The sequence below is a fragment of the Mytilus trossulus genome, chromosome 4 (assembly GCF_036588685.1).
Source record: "Mytilus trossulus isolate FHL-02 chromosome 4, PNRI_Mtr1.1.1.hap1, whole genome shotgun sequence".
Taxonomy (NCBI): domain Eukaryota; kingdom Metazoa; phylum Mollusca; class Bivalvia; order Mytilida; family Mytilidae; genus Mytilus; species Mytilus trossulus.
Genome location: NC_086376.1, coordinates 45,761,705 through 45,787,330, shown reverse-complemented (window position 1 = coordinate 45,787,330; position 25,626 = coordinate 45,761,705). Strand labels below are relative to the sequence as shown.

Below are 25,626 nucleotides of genomic sequence, written 5' to 3'. Positions count from 1 at the left end.
AATAAAACAATTTACGAAAAACATATATGACAGACATGAACCAACGACAACCACCGAACAACGGGCTCTTGACTTGGAACAGGCAAGGATTTTCTTACTATACAAATCCTTGGAACAGGTTCAGAAATACTGAATTTGACGGGGTTAAAATGTCTGTGTGCGCTCATTTCTCTCCAAAACTAGCACAAAACAAGACAAAACTATAAAAAAATCAGCTGAATGATCGGATCATCATTTAATTCTATCATTGAAGTACCAGGTGCGGATCCAGCTTTTCTGCAAAAGGAGATCCAAACCACGAAACAGCCTGAAAAGTCAACAAAATATTTTTTTCTCTCGAAAAAATGGGATTTCAACCACCAAAACTTCCTTTCCCCGCATATCAGATCCGCTAATGCAGACTACATCCATTAAAATAAAAGCTTCAAACATCAGTAACACTTTTGAGTGTGTAATTTAGGTTTAAAAAAAAATGATAACAATACCGAACTAACTGTAACTTAAATAGCAACAGAAAAAGGAGACAAAATTCATTCCAGACATGTGTTGCTTTGGATTGCAGTAGTTTTAATAAACTTCATGATATGATAGAAGTATCATGGAAAACATAAACTGATCATGAATGTGGCAGAAGAGATAGTAGTAAGCATTATCTACTTAAGAGTTATATTATAATATTAGTCATAAGTCACTAGAAACTATTACAGCAAAATGCAATGAGTGTGTAGGTAAAGGTAATACATTTGGCTAACTTGCTTGCTAGCTGTACCGTGAAGTCAGTACAAGGTAAAGTAGGTTACCCTCCTTTCGGAGTAGTCTAGTTGGCCAAACGATGAAAAGAAAGCTCCAAGCGGTTGTACAGGAAGTCTCCGAGTGATTCGGGTTGGAACCCCCCTTTTTTAGCCGATCAACGCATTTGAATGGGAACATATAGTTGGACCCCCCCCTCTTTTTTGTTGTCCTGGGCTGTGACCCCCTTTTTTTAAATAGCTGGATCTGCGCCTGTATGTTGTTTTAAATTAATAATATTATAATTGTCTGTATTTGGATCGCGCCTCTAAAATTGTGCTCTTTCCAATAAAATATTGAAGTGAATTGAATTGATTAATGTTGACATAAATCATAAATATGAATTTAACTATTTCAATTCTTAGGTGTTAAACCATAGCCAAATCAGAGCCATACACACTTAAAAAAGGCATAACAAAACGTCTATTATTAACAGGCAAATATTTCAACGTCTGAAATAAATTTATACTATATTGATAGTTTTCTCAGTTCCAAACATTTATTAAATAAATAGCATTTTTTTTCAATACGGTTACCTCTACGTTTTTTTGAATAAAAAGCCACTGAAATTTGGGAAGTCAAAATGCTACAATTGATATTATGTCCAAATATACATGTTAAAAATACTAGTATAAATGTATGTTCATTATTGCGATGCTGATATATTTTGTATTCTAATTTTTTTTAAGTACGCCCATTACGCCCTTACCTGGACCCGCCCCTGCAAAATGCATTTGTTCTGCAAACAAAAAAACAAAATGAAACAAAATAATCCTCATTTATTTTTTCTAGTGTCTTTGCACCTTAAAAATCACAATGAAACAGAAGTTGGCGTATTTTTTTTATATGGTTTTAGAAAGGTTAAACTTGTGTTTTGAACTTGAACAGATTTTACAATACTGTATTTAGGCTTCATGGTTCATTAATAAACAAAATACCTCACGGCTATTTATTGGGCACTATGATATGGCGCAATAGTCCTAACTTGTTCTAATTTGTGAACATTTATCATGAGGGATTTCATTTCGAATTACTAGCTACACAGTCACCGAGGTTGTGGTTTGAAAGTCTCTTGCAGAAGTTAAGGTAGGTGTTTTTCTTTCTTTAATAATCTGGTTTATAATCCTTCTGCAGCCAGTTTAATACGAACTTTTCAAACTGCAATAGTATCAAAACAACAAATTTAACATTTGAATAAAAGAGATAAGCCATTTTGTACATATACCTTATATTCCAATTATATATGTATATGCCTCTATTATTGCTGTTGTTACTAATTATGTAAATCAATTGTATCTGATTTTATGCCCTTTATGGGCCCTGTAATTTGGGAAAAAATAAAAATATTCTATTCTATTCTATTCTATACCAAGGAGAAACTTTGTGCAAAGCATTATTGTTTACTGTTTCACTGCATTTAATAGAAAAGGTGGAATTTGTGGCAAATAAGCTAAGATTTTTATAGAAAATCCACAGCCTTTAATACAGAGATTTTTGTTATAAAATTTAAAACGTAGATTAATGACTTGCTTTTCTATGAAGTGCTAGTGTTTAATTATTTTACAAAAAGTTCTTAACAACCTTTAAGTTGCAAAAAAACTCTGTTGAGTCATTTCAGTCGAGCGCACCTTTAAAGGTGTACTTTAGTGAGGCAGCAACCATTTGATTTTCTGGGGGGGCTATGGTTTTTCTTGACAATTTTTTTTTTCCGCATGTGGCAAAAAACAATCAATTTTTTTCGTGACAAGTCGAAAACTTTTTTTTTCTTTCAATTTTAGCATTACATATAGTGGCAGCTGAGGGTGAAACAAACAATGCATGTAATAATCCTCTATCAAGTATCGAATTGCCAAATATAAGAGTACAATTGGAAAGGCTGTGGAATTTCAATAAATTTTCCATATGTTTAGCATTGATTTAACACAAGAGTACACAATCCTTAATGAAAACATGTTAACAAATTACATGAATTAATAGTATAGTAAGAGAAGTGTTGCACAAAATGAATGTCCAGCTAACTTCTTATAAGCTTTATATTTAGGCAGCAACCATTTGATTTTCGGGGGGGGGGAGCTATGGATTTTTTTTTCTGGACAAATTTTTGTTTTCGCCTTTGGTGAAAAACAATCTATTTTTTTTGGCGACAAGTCGAAAACATTTTTTTTCTTTTAATTTTAGCATTACATATAGTGGCAGCTGAGGGTGAAACAAACAAATTTTTGTTCTTAGTCTCAAAAACAAATATTTTTTTCTTAAAAAAACTGTATTTTCCAGACATAGGCTGATATAAATTTGACTTTGAAATAATTATGATAAATCTGAAAAATAAAAGTAAAATTACCCTAGTTTCTTAAATATAATTATGTCATATGGCCATGAAATTTTAAATTTTTGTGTTTTTTGAGTTGAGAGATTTTATTAAAAAAAATAGGGGATTTTCCTGTTTTTCAGACAATAAGTGGTTTGAGCAGTTTTCATGAAACTTTGGTGACTTGTTTCTATCTATTAAAATAACCTTTTCTCTAATAGTCTAACTGAACTAAAGAAAAGTTTCTGATTGTCAATTTGGATATCTTCATATTACTTTGATTTAAGGTGGTATGGGAGTCTAAAATAAAAATGATAGAATTTGTTCATACTTTGCCAAAATGTAGTATCTATTGATACATGTTCAAAAATATTATAAAAATGATAGGTCACCATGGACTTTCTCAAGTTACAGGTTGTGACAAAATGACAGATTTTGTATGGATTATACAGGAAAAAACACAATTTTGTGAATAGAAACTAAACAAAATGATAGAATTTAAATACTTTAGGAAAAGATAGCTTTCAGACAATGCTTTGAGAATATCATAAGAAAAGATAGGGTCACCGTACGTTTTTTCCAGCTAAAAGACAAAATAGGCAAATTCCATGTATAGTCCTTCATAAAATGCACTATTTTAGAGTTATCTCCCCTTAAAATGCCAATTTGAAAATATTTAAAAACAACCAAAAATAATCAACACTTGTCACAATATTAATATTTATAGGTTATGTTCTTATAAATTGGTTCTTATAAATGAAAATTCACATTAAATATCGGCATTCCCGCATAAACTTGATAGAAAATACGGACCTTAGATTCTCTGTTTTTTACAATCCAAGATGGCGAAGACTACCACCTTAAGTATATTTTTATTTCAATTTGCTAACTGTTGTGACAGTCTCCTAAATATAAGAATAATTTTATGTGGTATTACAGACGGATGGAGCCAAGATGAACATACAGTCCTAGACCCGAAGGAAGACAATTTCATTTCAGTTGCCAGATAAGATGATGTAAGTATTGGGTCATTACAATTGTAATTGAATAGTTATCAAAGGTACCAGGATTATAATTTAATATGCCAGACGCGTGTTTCGAAACTATGTTATGATTTGTAAGGTATTAAAAAAAAATAGTTTTCAAATTTGTTGGAGAAACAGCTTGAAAAATCATTACAAATTTAGTTTCAAGATTTCTTTTTCAAATTAATATTTGAATAAAATATATTTTATAATTTATGAAATATTATTTAGTAATACAATTCTTTAAAGTTATTTAATGTCTATTAAATATTTGTTTTAATAACTTGAAATCTCATAGTTCAATAAATATTGAGATAATTTCTTCTCTTTATACCCCCGCTTTGAAAAAGGGGGGTAGGTAATACTGTTTAACCTGTCTATCCATCCATCCATCAGTTCGTCAGTCCGTCCGTCTCATGAATATTTTTTGTCACATTTTACTTAGGAACTACAATACAAGGATTTCTGAAATTTGGTTTTGGGGTTTATGTATATATCAGCTATATGTGATGCGTTTTCAGATCCATCACTCAGCAACTTTCTGTTTACTTAACACATGTATTATATTACACCTGATAGCCAAGTTGAAATTTTTCGTCACTTTTTTCACAGGAACTACAATAAAAGATTTTCTGAAATTTGGGTTTATGGTTTATACAAGTCAGCTATACTGTGTGATACGTTTTCAGAGTCATCACTCAACAACTTCCTGTTTAACAAACACTTACATATTTTTACACTATTGAAATTATCCCCTTGCGGCGGGGATATCATCAGTGACCAGTAGCTCACAGTTTCAATTGTTCAGTCGTCTATAATTATAATGTACTATGTACTAGTTGATGCTCCTGTAGTGCAGTTTGTTTAATAAAGAATGATAAGAATGTATTGTAATTTTAAATAAACAACTTGTCCTAGAATTTATAATATATAGTTATAATTTGACATAAACCATGCTTTCACATTAATTTCTAAATTAATTTCAACAGCAAATAGTCTCTCAACAATGACAATTTGGAAACCTATTCTCTTAGTCTTACTAAAACTATCTGAATGCAAGTTAAGTTTCTGATTGTCAATATTTTTTCAAAGTAATTTGAAAAATATGACTTGATGACGATTGTTTGAAATTCAGTTGATATTGAATCATTTTTTATCAAAATGTATATATATCAGATTGTTTTGGTTAGCCACCAACTTCTGATAATTTGACATGCACATTAATTTTAGAATACTGATTATATCATCTGATTGAAATATATATTCAAAATGAAAATAGTCAATGATAAGTAAACAAAAAGGCAATTGACCAATGTTGTAGCTGATTTAAAGCCACTTCTTTATGTTGAGCCTACGACTTTGTCGAAAAAGCAAGACATAGCAATCCTACATTCGGTCATTGATGGCGTCATCCACAGACATTCACTCTGTGGTTAAAGTTTTTGTCAAGCATGCAACATAGGGATAGTGATCTGGTGGCGGCGGCGTAAGCTAACTTCTAAAAAGCATTATATTTTAGAAGACCTGGATGTTTCATACTTAGTATATGGATGTTATGAAGTTTTCCGTCAGTCACATGTCACATGTCCAATGTCCTTGACCTCACTTTCATGGTTCAGTGACTACTTTTTTAGCTCACCTGGCCCGAAGTGCCAAGTGAGCTTTTCCCATCACTTGGCGTCCGTCGTCCCTTGTCGTCGTCGTTAACTTTTACAAAAATCTTCTCCTCTGAAACTACCGGGCCAAACACGAGGTCAAAATGTTTATCAGGTCAAGACCTATCTGCCCTGAAATTTTCAGATGAATCGGACAACCCATTAATAGGTTGCTGCCCCTGAATTGATAATTTTAGGGAAATTTTGCTGTTTTTGGTTATTATCTTGAATATTATTATAGATAGAGATAAACTGTAAACAGCAATAATGTTCAGCAAAGTTAGATTTACAAATAAGTCAACATGACCAAAATGGTCAAGTGACCCCTATAGGAGTTATTGCCCTTTAAAGTCAATTTTTAACCATTTTTCTTAAATTTTATATATCTTTTACAAAAATCTTTTCCTCTGAAACTACTGGGCCAAATTAAACCAAAATTGGCTACAATCATCATTGGGGTATCTTGTTTAAAACTTGTGTGGCGTAACCCGCCAAACCAACCAAGATGGCCACCATGGCTAAAAATAGAACATAGGGGTAAAATGCAGTTTTTGGCTAATAACTCAAAAACCAAAGCATTTAGAGCAAATCTGATATGGGGTCAAAATGTTTATCATGTCAAGATCTATCTGCCCTGAAATTTTCAGATGAATCGGACAACCCATTGTTGGGTTGCTGCCCCTGAATTGATAATTTTAGGGAAATTTTGCTGTTTTTGGTTATTATCTTGAATATTATTATAGATAGAGATAAACTGTAAACAGCAATAATGTTCAGCAAAGTTAGATCTACAAATAAGTCAACATGACCAAAATGGTCAACTGACCCCCTAAGGAGTAATTGTCCTTTTAAGTCAATTTTAAACAATTTTCATAAAATTTGTAAATTTTTACTACCGGTAACATTTTCCACAGAAACTACTGGGCCATGTTTATTATAGATAGTGATAATTGTAAGCAGCAAGAATGTTCAGTAAAGTAAGATGTACAAACATATCACCATCACCAAAACACAATTTTGTCATGAATCCATCTGCTTCCTTTGTTTAATATTCACATAGACCAAGGTGAGCGACACAGGCTCTTTAGAGCCTCTAGTTTAAATTCTCCCTTATTATAAGTAATGAGATACCGGTAACTATATTTGGTATGTTTGTACCTTGCAAGGTCCTCATGCTAATCAGACAGTTTTCTCTTGACCTTGACCTCATTTCATGGAACAGTGAACAAGGTCAAGTTTTGCCAGTCAAGTCCATTTCTCAGATACTATAAGCAATTATGGATCTAGTATATTCAGTGATTGGAAGGACTGTAAGGCGAACATATCCAACTGACCTTGACCTCATTGTGGTGGCTCAGTGGTTATAGATAACTTTTTGTGTTTATTCTGTTTTTCTAATACTATATGCAATAGGTCAACTTTATTTGGTGTATGGAAATATTTCATGATCAATATGTCAGTCGTGCAGGTTTTATTTGACCTTGACCTCATGTTCACAGTTCATTGCTTATTTTTAAGTTTTTGTGATTTTCTTCAACTATAAGCAATAGGGTAATTATATTTGTTGTATGAAAGAATTGTTAGCGGTACATGCCTGTCTGTCATTGTTCATCTGACCTTGACCACATTTTCATGACCCCCCTTTCATTGTTCATTGGTCAATGTCTAGTTTTCTTGGTTAAAGTTAAGTTTATGTGACAGTTGTAATAAAGCTTAACATTTATGACTATTAATATAATATCGATGATTAGTAAAGAAGGCGAGACATTTCACAGGGTGTGCACTCTTGTTGAAATTTTAATAAATTTCTTAAACTATCCTGGATTCCTACCAAACTTGGAAAGTAGCTTTGTTTATGATCATAAGATAGTTACTGTTATCCAGAATTAAATTTTGTTAAAAAAAATCCGGTTTTTCTGCTTTTTACTAATAAATGAACTTTATCTAGCATAACATAGTCTGCAGATAAAGTTTTTTTTTTAAACTTTTATTGAATTCATCAAATATCCTGGATTTTTACCAAACTTAGACAGAAACTTCTTACAATCATAAGATAGTATTGAGAGGAATATTTTATAAATGTTTCCCTCATTTTTTTTTAGCTTTCTATTCATAGAAAAGGCTAGACACAGGTCTTTTGAAAAGAAAAAATAAGCTAAAGAAGCTAATTTTTTAAAAGTTTTATATTTTGTTTGATATTTTTGAACTTATTTTGAACTTATTTTTGAACTTATTTTGTTTTTGTTTCAGATTCCAGCACCAGGTAAATAATAATAATGTTTATCTATTTCCTTTTATATGTTTTTCATGTGTATGGTTGTTTTTTTTTCTTTCTATTCTATAGGTTACTTAAAATAATTGATATGGCTATGGTTTTTTTTCTGGACAATTTTTTTTTTACAATCTATTTATTTCGCGACAAGTCAAAAACATTTTTTTTCTTTCAATTTTAGCATTACATATAGTGGCAGCTGAGGGTGAAACAAACAAATTTTTTTTCTCAGAATCAAAAACAAATAATTTGTTTCTCCAAAAACTGGAAACAAACTTTTTTTCTCCAAAAAAACCCATAGCCACCCCAGAAAATCAAATGGTTGCTGCCTAAGAAACCAACAAAATTATTTTCCCAATTTGCTCTTTATATCCTCAGAATGTTTTTGTTTAATTTTGACCAAAGCTGTATAAAGATTCTATTATATATAAGAGTTATTTCCCCTTTTGTATTTGATATAAGTGAAATGAATGTGTAACTGGAAACCATAAGTGATAGAGGCCTAGGGTCATTTGATTTGAGATCCTTGATCCATAAAAATGAATATGAGATCAAGGTCAAAGGCCAAGGTCATGTTCAAAATAATACATAAATTTGAGTTGGAAGGGTACAAAGTCTGCACTAAATGAGAGTTTTCTCCCCTGTATTATCTTAAATTACAGAAATGGTTATATAACTCATTTATCGTATATTATTAAAACATGGGTTCTTTTGATTTGAGGCCCTTGCTTTGGGTCTTGTTACGTTCTATAATCTGATCTTTGCCTTTTTATAAATCATATGTATAGATAATAAAGTCATTGGACTTTTTGCATTATGTTGAAATCCATTTAACCTTGAAAAAACAACCGGAAGTGACCTTTTCTAAATTAGAAGTAGCTATTTTTTTCACTAAATTAATGTAAAAGTATATAGAACCATATATTTTTGAAATCAGTGTCAAGTAAACTCTCAAACAGTACTGGAAGTGACATTTTTCAAAGCAAAACATTAAATCTCCTTTTTTTTTTTTTTGTATAGAAACCATATATTTTTGGAATCGGGGTACAATAAGCTGGAATCAACATTGATAATCAAATTTTAATTTTTTCATATCAAAATTATCCTTACTTGTGGAAAGACCTTCAATTGTTCACTCAACAATTGGTTTTTAATTTTCTTTGTTTTCTATAGCCTATAGAAAATATATAGTATAGGTAACTTCAAAGAATTGAAAGTGTCTGGCATGTTTATCTATTTCATTTTATTATTTTCAATTTTATCCGTTTCATTTTATATGTTTTTATGTGTATGGTTTTTTTTTTCTTTCTATTTTCTATAGGTGTATTTCTTTATTTTTAAATTTATTTCCATTTTCTATAGGTTACTTCATACAAGGATTTGTATAGTTAACTATACAAATCCTTGCTTCAAAGAATTGAAAGTGAAGTATTGTTATCTATTTCATTTTATGTTCTAGGTTATTTCCAGGATCTGACAGGCAGGTATGTTAAGATAGGATTGTGTATATTTTTGTATGCCTTTTTGTCCAAGTTTCCTCTAGGTGGCGTAACAAGGATCAGAAGGAAAGGTATGTTAAGATAAGATTGTGTATATATTTGTATGCCTTTTTGTCCAAGTTTCCTCTAGGTGGTGTCCCAAGAATCAAGAAGGACAGGTATGTTAAGATAAGATTGTGTATATATTTTTATGCCTTTTTGTCCAAGTTTCCTCTAGGTGGCATACCAAGGATCAAGAAGGAAAGGTATGTTAAGATAAGATTGTGTATATGTTTGTATGCCTTTTTGTCCAAGTTTCCTCTAGGTGGCGTCCCAAGGATCAAGAAGGAAAGGTATGTTAAGATAAGATTGTGAATATGTTTGTATGCCTTTTTGTCCAAGTTTCCTCTAGGTGGTGTCCCAAGGATCAAGAAGGAAAGGTATGTTAAGATAAGATTGTGTATATGTTTGTATGCCTTTTTGTCCAAGTTTCCTCTAGGTGGCGTCTCAAGGATCAAGAAGGAAAGGTATGTTAAGATAAGATTGTGTATATGTTTGTATGCCTTTTTGTCCAAGTTTCCTCTAGGTGGCGTCCCAAGGATCAAGAAGGAAAGGTATGTTAAGATAAGATTGTGTATATGTTTGTTTGCCTTTTTGTCCAAGTTTCCTCTAGGTGGCTTCCCAAGGATCAAGAAGGAAAGGTATGTTAAGATAAGATTGTGTATATGTTTGTATGCCTTTTTGTCCAAGTTTCCTCTAGGTGGTGTCCCAAGGATCAAGAAGGAAAGGTATGTTAAGATAAGATTGTGTATATGTTTGTATGCCTTTTTGTCCAAGTTTCCTCTAGGTGGCGTCCCAAGGATCAAGAAGGAAAGGTATGTTAAGATAAGATTGTGTATATGTTTGTATGCCTTTTTGTCCAAGTTTCCTCTAGGTGGCGTCCCAAGGATCAAGAAGGAAAGGTATGTTAAGATAAGATTGTGTATATGTTTGTATGCCTTTTGTCCAAGTTTCCTCTAGGTGGCGTCCCAAGGATCAAGAAGGAAAGGTATGTTAAGATAAGATTGTGTATATGTTTGTATGCCTTTTTGTCCAAGTTTCCTCTAGGTGGTGTCCCAAGGATCAAGAAGGAAAGGTATGTTAAGATAAGATTGTGTATATGTTTGTATGCCTTTTTGTCCAAGTTTCCTCTAGGTGGCGTCCCAAGGATCAAGAAGGAAAGGTATGTTAAGATAAGATTGTGTATATGTTTGTATGCCTTTTTGTCCAAGTTTCCTCTAGGTGGCGTCCCAAGGATCAAGAAGGAAAGGTATGTTAAGATAAGATTGTGTATATGTTTGTATGCCTTTTGTCCAAGTTTCCTCTAGGTGGCGTCCCAAGGATCAAGAAGGAAAGGTATGTTAAGATAAGATTGTGTATATGTTTGTATGCCTTTTTGTCCAAGTTTTCTCTAGGTGGCGTCCCAAGGATCAAGAAGGAAAGGTATGTTAAGATAAGATTGTGTATATGTTTGTATGCCTTTTTGTCCAAGTTTCCTCTAGGTGGCGTCCCAAGGATCAAGAAGGAAAGGTATGTTATGATAAGATTGTGTATATGTTTGTATGCCTTTTTGTCCAAGTTTCCTCTAGGTGTCGTCCCAAGGATCAAGGAGGAAAGGTATGTTAAGATAAGATTGTGTATATGTTTGTATGCCTTTTTGTCCAAGTTTCCTCTAGGTGGCGTCCCAAGGATCAAGAAGGAAAGGTATGTTAAGATAAGATTGTGTATATGTTTGTATGCCTTTTTGTCCAAGTTTCCTCTAGGTGGCTTCCCAAGGATCAAGAAGGAAAGGTATGTTAAGATAAGATTGTGTATATGTTTGTATGCCTTTTTGTCCAAGTTTCCTCTAGGTGGCTTCCCAAGGATCAAGAAGGAAAGGTATGTTAAGATAAGATTGTGTATATGTTTGTATGCCTTCTTGTCCAAGTTTCTTCTAGGTGTCGTCCCAAGGATCAAGTAGGAAAGGTATGTTAAGATAAGATTTTGTATATGTTTGTATGCCTTTTTGTCCAAGTTTCCTCTAGGTGGCGTCCCAAGGATCAAGAAGAAAAGGTATGTTAAGATAAGATTGTGTTTATGTTTGTATGCCTTTTTGTCCAAGTTTCCTCTAGGTGGCGTCCCAAGGATCAAGAAGGAAAGGTATGTTAAGATAAGATTGTGTATATGTTTGTATGCCTTTTTGTCCAAGTTTCCTCTAGGTGGCGTCCCAAGGATCAAGAAGGAAAGGTATGTTAAGATAAGATTGTGTATATGTTTGTATGCCTTTTTGTCCAAGTTTCCTCTAGGTGGCGTCCCAATGATCAAGAAGGAAAGGTATGTTAAGATAAGATTGTGTATATGTTTGTATGCCTTTTTGTCCAAGTTTCCTCTAGGTGGTGTCCCTAGGATCGAAAAGGAAAGGTATGTTAAGATAAGATTGTGTATATGTTTGTATGCCTTTTTGTCCAAGTTTCCTCTAGGTGGCATCTCAAGGATCAAGAAGGAAAGGTATGTTAAGATAAGATTGTGTATATGTTTGTATGCCTTTTTGACCAAGTTTTCTTTAGGTGGTGTCCCAAGGATCAAGAAGGAAAGGTATGTTAAGATAAGATTGTGTATATGTTTGTATGCCTTTTTGTCCAAGTTTCCTCTAGGTGGCGTCTCAAGGATCAAGAAGGAAAGGTATGTTAAGATAAGATTGTGTATATGTTTGTATGCCTTTTTGTCCAAGTTTTCTCTAGGTGGTGTCCCAAGGATCAAGAAGGAAAGGTATATTAAGATAAGATTGTGTATATATTTGTATGCCTTTTTGTCCAAGTTTCCTCTAGGTGGCGTCCCGAGGATCAAGAAGGAAAGGTATGTTAAGATAAGATTGTGTATATGTTTGTATGCCTTTTTGTCCAAGTTTCCTCTAGGTGGCGTCCCAAGGATCAAGAAGGAAAGGTATGTTAAGATAAGATTGTGTATATGTTTGTATGCCTTTTTGTCCAAGTTTCCTCTAGGTTGCGTCCCAAGGATCAAGAAGGAAAGGTATGTTAAGATAAGATTGTGTATATGTTTGTATGCCTTTTTGTCCAAGTTTTCTCTAGGTGGCGTCCCAAGGATCAAGAAGGAAAGGTATGTTAAGATAAGATTGTGTATATGTTTGTATGCCTTTTTGTCCAAGTTTCCTCTAGGTGGCGTCCCAAGGATCAAGAAGGAAAGGTATGTTAAGATAAGATTGTGTATATGTTTGTATGCCTTTTTGTCCAAGTTTCCTCTAGGTGGTGTCCCAAGGATCAAGAAGGAAAGGTATGTTAAGATAAGATTGTGTATATGTTTGTATGCCTTTTTGTCCAAGTTTCCTCTAGGTGGCATCCCAAGGATCAAGAAGGACAGGTATGTTAAGATAAGATTGTGTATATGTTTGTATGCCTTTTTGTCCAAGTTTCCTCTAGGTGGCATCCCAAGGATCAAGAAGGACAGGTATGTTAAGATAAGATTGTCTGCATGTTTGTCTTTTATTAAGATGATTTAAGTTTACATTACAGATGGAGGAGCCCAGATGAAAGTTCAGTACTAGACCTGAAGGAAAATTGTTTCATTTTAGTTGGCAGATAATGATGATGTAAGTATTTGGTCATTACAATTGTGTTTAAAACTATTTGAAAAAAATTATTAGGTAATAAAAATCCGTTTTTCGTTTTAAAGACCACTTGAAATTTATGACAAAATTGTCCATAATTTTTTATAATATCGAAAGAAATATAATTTTAAAAGATTCATTGTAATTGTAAATAGACTGATCCCCCAATTTAGGATTTGAAATAAAACATGCATCACATTTATTTCTGAATAAGTTATTACAACAAATATACTCTTAATATTGACAATTTGGATATTTACATAATTATTAACATTTTAATTGGGGAAATATGACTGTTTAGATTGTTTGTTCAAAATTGATACAAATAAAAATGAAAATGGCTAATGAATTATAGGCAAAAAGAGCAGAGACACAGAAAATTGCGCCATTGATAAAGATCTGGAAAGAAGCTTAAAGGAAGGAACAAGTGTCAGTCAAGATGGCAGATGAGTAGCAACTCCATGGAAGATGATATAGATCTTCAACCAAGTCCAAGGCTTTGCCATGTAAGCAGCAAGCAGCAAGGATAGCAGCTGGATTGAAGATTAATTATTACATTGATCTTCAACTAAGTCTGAGGCTTTGTCATGAAAGAAATAATGCAAGTATAATATTCCAGCCAATTAATTCTGTACATTATCTGGAAAAAAGTGATAGTCTATAAGGCAACACACATTTTTGTTATTTTGTACATTTACAACACACAAAAATAGATATTTATCAGTTTGATAAATGTTTTCCGGGAAATTGAATAAAATTTTATACCATGAAAAGTCCATCCTGATAGCATTTTTACTTCAAGGGAGACTTACTTAGTACAATAAACAGCAAGAATATCTCTTCCAGTGGGAGATGACTTACTATTATGCAATCAGAATACAGAATAGATTAATAATAAAAACTTAGGCTGGCAATTTAACAAATTTGTAAAATATATAATTTGTGTCAACATTAATTCCTTTTTTTTAGATTATAAAACAGTGCCAATGTTTTCATGAAGGGGTCCGGGAGTAAGACTTGTGGTATAATATATCTAAAATACAAGTAAGTATATAATTCCTCTTTACTAACAAATTTTATCATCATAAAATAAGTTTACAGGGAAAAACTTGCACTATGCTTAAAGTTGTAAATTTGAGGTCAAATGGTTTTTTTTTGTTGACTTAAGGTTCTAAAATTTTTAATTGATCACACCGATGTCATTGTAAAGACTTGTGTGCAGGCTTTGGCTAAACCACCAAATTAAGTTCCAACAAAATTTCAATTGTTCACCAGATAAGACACTGAAAATGGCCCAATTGATGCAGGTCAGGATATTAAGCTTGAAGGAATATTACTAGTCTATTTCATTTATATTGACCAACAGCAGCCTTATAGATATAATCTAACTTATAATTTTTAGTTTTTGTACCAGAAGCCGGCCAGTCCCAAGTTTCAGTCCAGATGGCAGATGAGCAGCAAGTTTACCTAGATCTTCAACCAAGTCCAAGGCTTTGCCATGTAAGCAGCAAGGATAGCAGCTGGAATGAAGATTAATTATTATATTGATCTTCAACCAAGTCTGAGGCTTTGTCATGAAAGAAATAATGCAAGTATTCAAGCCAATTAATTCTGTACATTTTCAGGAAAAATGTGATAAAGTTTATAAGGATTATCTATAAGGCAACACACATTTTTGTTATTTTGCACATTTACAACACACAAAAAATTGATATGTATCAGTTTAATAAATGTTTTTCCAGTACACAAATAAAATTTTATACCATGAAAAGTAAATTCTGATAGAATTTTGATCTCAAGGGAGACTAGTACAATAAACAGCAAGAATGTTTCTTTCAGTGGGAGATAACTCACTATTACGCAACCAGAATTCAGAATAAAATAATAAAAATTAAGGCTGGCAATTTAACAAACTTGTAAAATATATAATTTGTGTCAATTTAATTCCTTTTTAGGTTATAAAACAGTGCCAATGTTTTCATGAAGGGGAGTAGGACTTGTGGTATAATATATTTTAAATACAAGTACGTATATATTGATGATCTATAAGGCAACACCCAGTTTTGTAATTTTGCACATTCACAATTAATTAAAGTGCAACACACAAAAATATATATTTTATCAGTGTGTTAAGACGTCTTAATATACAAATCTGTATAAAATTCCTCTATTTAAACAAATTTTATCAACAAAAAATAAGTTTACAGGGGAAAAAACATGCACTAGGCCTAATGGTGTAAGAGTTCAATTCTTTTATTTTTGTTGGCTGAAGGTTCTAAAAATTTGAACTGATTAGACATGTCATTGCGGTTAAAGGAAAAAAAGTCACAGGAAAAAATGAATTAAAAAATGTCTATTTCCAAACAAATATCTATTGGGAATGTTTCCCAATAAATTCATATATATGTGCGGCCTTATGACCATTTCAATAAAAAAAAATACAAATTGGGAATGTTTCTCCTGTTGATACATGTATGTGCAACCCTATGACTATTTCATGCAAAAAATATATATTGTGACTTTTTTTCCTGTGACTTTTTTTCCTGTGACCTTTTTTCCTGTGACTTTTTTTCTGTGACTTTTTTTCCGTGACTTTTTTTCCTGTGACTTTTTTTCCTACATTCTAAAAGACTAATGGATGCAGATTTTGGCTAAACCATGAAATAAAGTACCAACAAAAATACCAATTAGTGCCGAAGAAAATAAGGAAATCCACAATCATATTACAAACCATATTCCAACATTGATTTTATATATTTTGTGAGAACTTTTGATTTACTAAACATTTTACTTTTCAGGCTAGCAATGATTACTGCTTTTTAGTATGAATAGAGTTTTAGAATTATTATTGGAGTGGACTTTTGAGGTAAGAAAGAATCATTGCATAGGTTTATGAACATAAGAACCGCTCAAAAATCATAATACCAAATAACCATGGAATTTATTTTAAATTTCAAGCATAAGAAATAATGCAAATGTCATGATTAAAAATAGTTCCCATAGTTTAAATAATAGCCTGTTATTCATTAATTACAGATCATGTAAAATGCCCTTAAATTATGTTAAGACTGTGACGTTTAAGACAAAAACTAGACTTGTGGTTTTCATTGAAGTCTAAGGATGTCGAGGGTTTGCGATTAGACGGAAAGCCACCATACTTGGTCAAATTGTTTTCCATCATGTGTAGTTGACCATAATGTACCATCATTTTAATTTGACCATTTTGAAAGAAGTTATGGGAAATCTTTCACAATTTTAAGTATTGTGATCATTAGAAAACTTCTAAACACAACTCCTCTGACCGAGACTCATTTACAGAAAGCTCCTGTACCTAATTGGATTGTTTTCCCATGTATAGTTATGAAAATAAGGTATGATTGCTAATGAGACAACTATACACCAAAGTTCAAATGAAGTGGATTGAAGCAATAATTGTCACATTGATGTGTTCTCTGCATCTTTTTTCACCTTGATATGTTATATATCGTATATTTCTATAGAATGTGCTTAAGTATACATACAAATAGTGATTCTTTTTTAACTATTTTCAATTAAGAAGCATTTTATTTTTCAGGTTAGCATTACAGCTGGTCTGTGCAGATTGATGTTGGAAATGGCTATATGAATTGACTTCTAAAAGTAAGAAAGAACTATTTTATAGATTTATAAAATTTTCTATTTAAGATAATGTAAATTCTCATGATTTTTATAATGTTTTTACAATTTAATGTTTTCTGGATTGACTTGTCAAGTTTTGGGAAAGGAAAAAATATTATTTTGGAAAAATTTCTCTGTTTTAATTGTATAAAGTTTTAAGCCATTGACCCATATTGGCGTAAAGTGCTTTTCAAACATTTCAATAAAGAAATAAAGTTATTCCCATTTTTTAATTGCTATTTGTTGCCTATTACAGTTTCTGAAAATATGACAGAAAATTGAAAAGTGTTATTCTTTTTCAGATATTAATTACTGTTGCTGAAGGATATAAATGTGTGATTATTTCTCCATACTCCTAAATTAGAACTTGTGAAGATTCTTAACATGTTGACAGCTGGGTGCTTTCTCTTCAGAAGACATAAGATTTAAAATCCCCATTCTGACACTGACATGACTGCAAATCTATATATCCTGCCTGAGTATCCTGCACTACCAAACATATGCCTTACTTTTACATGTATTTTACTGCATGTCTGAAGAAGACCAAGAGTGGCTATATTTCCTTTTGGGTCTTTCTAACTCTACCAAACAGTTTCCAATATAAACGGACCATATTAATCTTGCATAAATAAGAGAAAGAATGTAGTTGGTAAATTCTAAAATAATTAATGTAAAGATTCTCCATTTTCTACAAAAGTGGAAGTTTAAATTATTGAAGGTTAATGTATTGTGTTTTGAATTTTCGCTTAACTTTATTTCTCTCTCTACCATTAAATGCTATTGATTTTTTATTACTTGTTGCTCTACATATAAAATGGTTCTTATCAAGTTAACATTTACATTAATTGGTTAGAAATGGAGAATCTAAAGATAACAAAATTTAAGTATAGCAATGGTTTTATATGGATATGTATGTAAAATGATACATTCAAGAGATTACAGGTAGCAATATATAAGTAATCCTTATTTACTACCAGTCACAGACATTTCCTGACTAAATAACTAGTCTATTGCTACAGGTACTCGACTCAGTTGTAATTGATCATAAGTCTAACAGGATCAAGGGGAGGTAACACCTCATACTTTAAGTTTCTTTAGTGTTGAGCAAATATCACTTAGACATTCTCTTCTTCATTTTTTAGTATTTTGTTAGTAAATTGGCTAAGGTTGTTTTGTGAAAAAATAAAAGCAGAAGCATAGTTTTATTTTCAAAGATAGTATCAAAAGTAAAACTTGGTATTCAATTTTTTGTATCTCACTGATGAATTGACCAGTTACAGCTTAAAAACCTTCCTGGAATGTTATGAAATGAGAACATTATTATCTTTTTAACATACTATATAGTAAAATATCTTTTCTATCGATCACCGAAAAGGGAAGTCGTCAAGAACACAGTATTATTCTATTTAGGGGGTTCACTCTATACACACAAATTTTTGATGAAGAAAAAAAAATAATTATTTCTTCTTTCCATATTTTATTGGTAAATTTATTTGGGTTTTTACTGCAAACATCACACAGCAGTAGCACAGGCAAACTTTGGGGTTCTGAGTAATCCTTTCAAAAGTTTTTATTGCTGTTTTTACAAGTTGTGTAGTGTACATGTGTTCATTATTTCTACTTGTATCATATACATGTTTTTAATGGATTAAACTGTAAAACTATTGTAATTTGAGCACTACCAGAGTAAATGAACTGTTTTACAAAGCATTTATTTAATTTTTCATGCATTGAGTTACGCCAAGTCCAAAAAATTGTAGAATATTGATTAAACATCTTACTTTCAAGGAATGTAAAATAAAAGTTTCTGTAAAACAATAATTTGTGTACTTAATGTAATGTAAAATTTTGTATACTATTGAATTCATATGAAACTTTTTTCTTCTTCTGTAGGATAGTTAGTGGTTCAAATAATTTTTATGCCTGTTGAGAATAGCATTACATGCAAGTTTTTGGAATTTCCACTAAAAAGTAAAAATAAAATTTCCATCAAAGTACACTGTCTGCAAAAAAAGTTCAATGCAAGAGTCTTATAATACTCAGACTTTTTGTATCATGTCAATTAAGCATAGAAATAACCAAAAAGAAACAAATTTCTCTTTCCTAAAGCTTCTATATGCACTTTTATATGTAAATATGTGTTACAGCCTAAATTGGCCTGAACTTATTTTTAGTCATGCACCCCCTTGGACCATTTCCTAACTGTGTGGTATGCTATTGTAACTTTTCCATCCAAATAGAATTATGCAAAATTGCTTTTTTAAGCACTCCCTATTTTATTTAATACATGTACATAAAATAACAAGCCCCCCATTCATATATGGTGAAATGGGATAAAATCAACTTGGTTATCAGAATTTGTGATTATCTCCCCTCATTAAAAGAACTTATGCCAGTGTAGGAATTTTACAGGAAATATTTCGCCTCAAGTCTTTAAATAAGCCTAAATCAAACTTGATTCATCAAACACCTTGTTTTAAACTTCAGCAGAACAGTTAATATGCTGGTCAATGCCCCATGTCCTCTTCAAAATGAATAACTGTTTAGAAAGTCCTTAAATGATAAAGAATTGTTTCTTTGATCCAAACAATTGAATATAAGGGTAGGGGTATACAATAATCAACTAATGCAAAGGTTGTCTGATTTGATTTCAGTAAATGTCAATTATTGGCTTTCATTTTTATGATTGAAAAATAAGGGGAGATAATTTTGACATAGTAGAATCCTGACTGCAAAAGTAGTAGGAATGAAAATTTCCATAATTTTTATCTTAACAGCATGCTGGGTTTATTTTGAATAATGAATTTAAAAAAAGTGTTAATTTCGAAAGTTATTGTTAATAGGAAAATGAATGAGAGGTTTCCTGATTTTAACTTGATCTTTTGAGGAACATTTTTTATGCATTTGGTTCTAACATAACCTCAATAAGTAAATTCTTAGTTTCCAATTTCTGTTAAAATTAATTGCATAAATTTACTTAAGGTAAAAAAAATAACAGCATTGTAGACATATTGCTTGTTCATTTGGATCTTTAAAGGCTATTTCTTTTCTCTGTAAGATGGTTTTTTAAACCTCTAAAAAATATTTGCTAATCTGACCTGTAAAATAAGATTTTTCTTTCTTTAATTCGTAATTATCTAATATTAGGATCTATTAGTATGTCCATCAATATCTCCAATTCAAATCTCCAGTATTTAATCCCTAAAGTTCATGCCTCAGATATATATATGTAAAGTTGGGTTACATTAAACTGAATTTAAGGTTTCAGCAACACCTGAGGGATTGCTGCAGTGATTTAATAAGATAGACAAGTTTTGGTTCCTACAACACCCTCATCAGGATTAAAACTACAGAAGAGCACAAAATTCCCAAGTGATAATGTGTTCTTCACAATTTGTCACCATAAGAAGAAATTAAAAATAGAGAGTGAGTGAAGGTATGACAGTAAACTGGATTAAGAATGTTAAATAAAATATGTTTTTGCAAATTTGGACGACAATTCATTGCAATTATGTACCATTTCAACAATAGAAGTAGTATAGACCTGCAAATCCATACCCTTACATCACAGGAAGTAGTATGGTTGTCTGAGCGAAGCCAATTGGAAGTACGTACCTCTTAGTGAAGCTATTGGGAACACACCCTCTGTCTTGTTGCGAAGCTGATTGGAAGCAGTACATATATACCTCTGTCTGCTAAAGCTAATTAGAAGCAGTACCCCTGGCAGAGAGGTCCCAATTAGAAGTATGTAACTTTGAGGGAAGCCAATTGGAAGCATGTACCTCTGCAAAATTTGATTAAAAAATTATTCAACAAATTTTATTTAACATTCTTTTTACAGTTTACTTGCTTACCAACTCTCATTTTCTATTTATAATTACTCCCTTTTTTGACATTGTGACGTGCAAATTATCACTTCACCATTTAGTAGATCATTCTAATAAATCACTACAACACACGATCAAGTACTGTTATAAGTAGTATAATAGTTTATTAATTTTAGTTAATGCACCTTTAAATGATAACTTAACTTACTGTAACTTTTTGAAAGCTAAGGTTCCTCAAGATCTATAGGGAGGTTGATATAAGTTTGGTGTGAAGGGCATATGATACAGTAACAGGGGAGGTAATGATGTTGCTACTGTCTAATGTTACTTTAAGCCATGTCAAAAAGTTGCATATCAGGAAAAGACCCATTTTTTGACTGATTTAACATGAAAAGGAATTCATGGACCTCTCTTTTTAAAAATTACATCAGGCTTGAATATGTTTAAAGATTATTTGTGCCAATTTGAAGAAATCACCAATGGAATTGTTCTAAATAATATCAGTTTGTTAATTAATATTTGAGGTCTTGAAAAATCCTTGAAATAAAATAATTACTCATTGCACCAAATAGATTTTACTAGAAATTATTTTGTTATGTAGTAGTTTTAAGTGAAAATTGAAACTCTTAATATTTCTTTTAACAATTTTAAATTATAAACCTCATATATACTTTAAAAAAATTGTTTTTAATAAATTAAGACAATTTTCAGTTAAAATTCAATTTTAGAATGAATTCAAAGTTTTCCAATGTATATAGCTGCATACTAGGAATTGGTATTTGTTTACTTGACAAAAGTGGATTTTTATTTTCAGTCTTCAGGTCATGTATAAAAAATAGATTTCCAGAAAGTTGGCTTCTGAGGCTTGAACTTCTTTTCTTTACACTTCTGAACCCCAACCAAAAAGATACACTAGTTTTCTCCGCCAATTAAAAGTGCTTAAAAACAATTCAAAAGTTTTGCTATTTCAGTTATTGTTTGGATATTAAATACTCTTTTACTTTGATAGAAACAAATCATCACAATTTTAATATCTCAAAACGGACATCATGAGGACTCCCCAGTGAGAATGTGGGAGCCCTACAGTTTTCACTTTGTTCGTCTGTCTACAATTTTTGTAAAAACAAAACCTCCCATAGATAGGTAAATTAAAATTATCTTTTCTATTCACTGTGCTTCCAAGCACTTGGATTACCATTCTAGGGTTATGCCCCTTTACAAATGGAAAAAATCCTGAATGTTTTCGTTTCTGTTCTCTTAATTTAAGTTTGTCTTAACTAAATTTAATGAAATGTATATATTATGCTTATTACCACTAAACTCAGTTTAAGTTCAAATTTTGACATCTTCACTTTTACTGTTCTTGAGTTATGTCTCTTTATAAAGTTATATGCTAGCAGGGGTATCATCTGTGTCCCTATAGACGCATTGACACCATTTATTTTTATAATAGTGGAAGCAGATTAATTGTTATTTAGGTATTTTGTAGCATGATGCCTTATAATTAAATTTTGCTCGTGTTTCATAGAATTATGGTTGGAAATATTTTGAAAACCTTCACTATCTTCCCAGAGTGTCAAGTTACATGATCATGTGTTTTGTTTTGAATAGTTCTCCTTTATTATAGTATGTGTCCAAAGTATACCTCTTGAGTCAGTTCTTCCAAGCAAATAGTTACAAAACATTTTTCCACTACATATTGATTTTATCTGGTTTTAAATACTTCATTAATTATCATTATAATGATTTTCTTTATGTGTATATATTTATGCTTATGAGTTGTTGTATTCATGTATATTGTATGTATAATAATTCCTCAGTCATAAAAGTACAACATGAATTGATTGTCTTCTTGCTTATGTGTAATACATGTACATGTAGGCGTAGGAATTTTAGCATCAAAATATTTTAGTTGTAAAGTGACATCTTTATGTATTTTAGTTCTAACTTGAATTTTGAACATTGTATTTTTAAGGATGTTGAAAGAGCAAAGATTTGCATAATTTTGTATTTTGATATAAAATTAATTTTTATGAAGGTGGAATGGCTTTTATATATATAATAACATAATTGTATTTCAACTTTTGTACCATATATTTTATAGTTGTAGTCCTAAAGACAAGATTTCATTTTTACTTACATTAACAAACAAAACAAAACAATATACGTCCGAGTATGTCTCGTGAGACGACTTGTCGCATTGGGTCGGAGCATATATGACTGTTAATGCACCGATGGGTCGGACCCAGGTTTCCAGTTTCCCATTATTGGGTTTGTTTGGTTGTTCCTGGCCGGCGAGGTCGTTGATGATCGAGTTATCCATTTGTTCAGTTATTCAGTTTACATTCAAGTCAACATCTCTTGTTCCTACAAGGTTTACTTTTTCTAGCTAAGTTGTACCTACTAGTATATTTCAAGGTTTTTGTTATTAGGAATAATTGTGGTTATTGTTTTTTTCATATATTTATATATTAAGACGCATGTATGTAATTTATTAATGAATTCTGTTGTTCACTATGCTTGCTGGGCTATCGGCAACACTATATATATAGTATTCATTTATGCCTTATAATAGATATGAGCGTATAGGGTATACATATAGTTATTCAAATGAAAAAGGTTGACATGACATTATTTCTCTAGTACTGGTGCAAGTTATTGAATTCATATTGTATAATGTATGTTTATATTGATAATTTGTCTTATAAAATGGCAGCTCACAATATGCTGTACTTGAGCTAGTCAACAAACATAAGTTTGTGTTGCGTTTTTCTTTAAGGAGTTAAAGGTTAAATGTATTTAGTGGAAAGAAGACTAATTTAAGATCCTATGTCCTTCAAGCTGTCTGAGTTATTGATAAAAATCAGATGTGGTATGATTGCCATCTAAGGCTCAACTCTCCACAAGAGACCAAATGACACTAACAACCATAGGTCACGGTAAGGCCTTCAACAATGAGCAAAACCCATACTAAATAGTCAGCTATTAAAGGCCATGATAGACAAATCTAAAACAATTCAAACATTTGTTTTGTTAAGCCTATATATTTGAGGGAAAGAAGTTACGGTAATATTATATATATTTTAAATATAAGTATGTCTGAACCAGTGACGACTCTACAATAGTTCCAACGCAATCATGTTTGAACATTGTTTTCAATTTATACTTATTTATATTTTTTGTGTTTGAATAGACTCATATATAAAATGGACTTGACAAAACCTATGATAATACCCCTGCTATAAAGAGCGGTATATAGTGATGCACATGTCCATCCATCCCTATGTACTTCTGTTAGTACTATAATTTCCACTCAAGGGTTTAAGTACAGCTTGAACAAATTTTTGAAATATCAAGGCAATTTCATGGACCATATAATTGAGGGAAAGTAAGATTTTAATGGTTTTGACATTAAAGTTGAACAAGAAATGCCCAAGTTATGGCTAAAAATATGGGTTTTCATGATAATACTGCACGACCAAATCTATTGAATTAAGTTAGTATAAAAAAGATGGGGTATGATTGCCAATGAGACAACTCTCTTCAAGAGACAATAGGTCACTGTACGGCCTTCAATAATGAGTAAAGCCCATACCACATAGACAGCTAGCTATAAAAGGCCATGAAATGACAAATAAAAAATTCAAAGGAGAAAACTAACAGCCTAATTTATTTACAAGAATGGAAAACAAATATGAAACACATCAACAAACAACAATCACTGAATACCAGGCTCCCGACTTGGGACAGGCACATACATACTGAATGTGGCGGGGTAAATAAACATGTTAGCTGGATCACAACCCTCCCTAACCTTGGACAGTGGTGAAACAGTACAACATAAAAAAGAGCTATAAAAATCAGTTGAAAAAGGCTTGTATAACTCATCAGATTGATACAAATAAAAATACATCTAACAAAAACAGAGTGGACTTGATGTTTTTCACATTTACAATTTACTAGTTATGCCAAAAGTTTACCATAAAAATGGTATTTTGTATAATATTTAGGTATATATATTTCTTCTGAAAGTCTGTAATATTACTATTATTACAAATAATAGCGAAGATGTGTTTTAGAGGTCAGTTTGTATATGTTGTTTTACATGCTCATTGGAAAGTGTAGATTGTGTAGTGTAATTTTCTGCTGAAAATTAGCTTTTGTTGTCACTTGGCTTCCCTCATAAATTTTTAAAAAAAATCTTGTGTAACTATGAGATTAAAGGAGTAAAGTTTATGAAGGGTAAAAATTAGCCTTTAGAATTCCATGTCTTGTTTTAATCAGGCCAAAATACAAACTACAAATTTCACATAGAAATATTTGGGCTAAAACTATTAATACAAAATAACTTCTTTTTTGTCACATCACAATAAAAGTGATAAAGGAATGACCCCTTAAATATGCATAATTTGTGTTGTAATGCCAGTTTGGGTCAAATTTTCAATAATCTGGTCTTCCACCTTTCCGTGGAAAGACCTTTTGCTTTTGTTCTGATTATTATTTTTTTTCTTGCTCAGTCTTATTGTTTCACAAGATGTCTATAAGATTTTTGGATATAATATCGAACCATTTATATGGTTTTAAAACTGACCCTGTTTAACCAAACTCCTTTTTGTTGAGCCTTTGACTTTAGTCGAAAAAGCGAGACTAAGCTATCCTACTTTCCCTCGTCGTCGTTGTCAGCAAATATTCACTCTGAGGTTAAAGTTTTTGAAATTTTAATAACTTTCTTACACTATACTGGATTTCTACCAAACTTGGTCAGAAGCTTGTTTATGATCATAAGATAGTATCCAGAAGTAAATTTTGTGAAAATAAAATTCTATTTTTTCTGTATTTTACTTATAAATGGACTTAGTTTTTCTGCAGGGAACATAACATTCACTCTGTGGTAAAAGTTTTTAAAATTTTAATATTTTTTTTAAACTATCCTGGGTTTGTACTAAACTTGAACAGAAGCTTATTTATGATC

At 31.5% G+C, this 25,626-nt stretch overlaps 1 protein-coding gene and 1 long non-coding RNA gene across 4 annotated transcripts; both read left to right on the top strand.

Moving 5' to 3' along the window:
- The first annotated feature begins 1,737 nt into the window (after window positions 1-1,737).
- LOC134715371 (uncharacterized) lies at window positions 1,738-13,766 on the top strand. Of its 3 annotated transcripts, none has more exons than XM_063577512.1 (7): window positions 1,738-1,875; window positions 4,037-4,113; window positions 8,028-8,040; window positions 9,509-11,096; window positions 11,184-11,329; window positions 11,591-13,152; window positions 13,526-13,766. In XM_063577512.1, the coding sequence occupies exons 4-6, from the start codon at window positions 10,861-10,863 to the stop codon at window positions 13,060-13,062; spliced, it is 1,854 nt and encodes a 617-aa protein (XP_063433582.1). In that variant the 5' UTR covers window positions 1,738-1,875; window positions 4,037-4,113; window positions 8,028-8,040; window positions 9,509-10,860; the 3' UTR covers window positions 13,063-13,152; window positions 13,526-13,766. The 3 variants fall into 3 exon arrangements, with proteins under 3 accessions (XP_063433582.1, XP_063433583.1, XP_063433584.1); XM_063577513.1 differs by having other exon boundaries at window positions 9,509-11,329; window positions 11,591-12,547; window positions 12,722-13,152; XM_063577514.1 differs by having other exon boundaries at window positions 9,509-13,152.
- A 1,359-nt stretch (window positions 13,767-15,125) lies between these two features.
- Window positions 15,126-23,409, top strand: LOC134715373 (uncharacterized). The gene is made up of 4 exons (XR_010106676.1): window positions 15,126-15,194; window positions 15,969-16,036; window positions 16,745-16,809; window positions 17,130-23,409. It is a non-coding gene; the product is annotated as an uncharacterized LOC134715373 (long non-coding RNA).
- The last annotated feature ends 2,217 nt before the right edge of the window (window positions 23,410-25,626 follow it).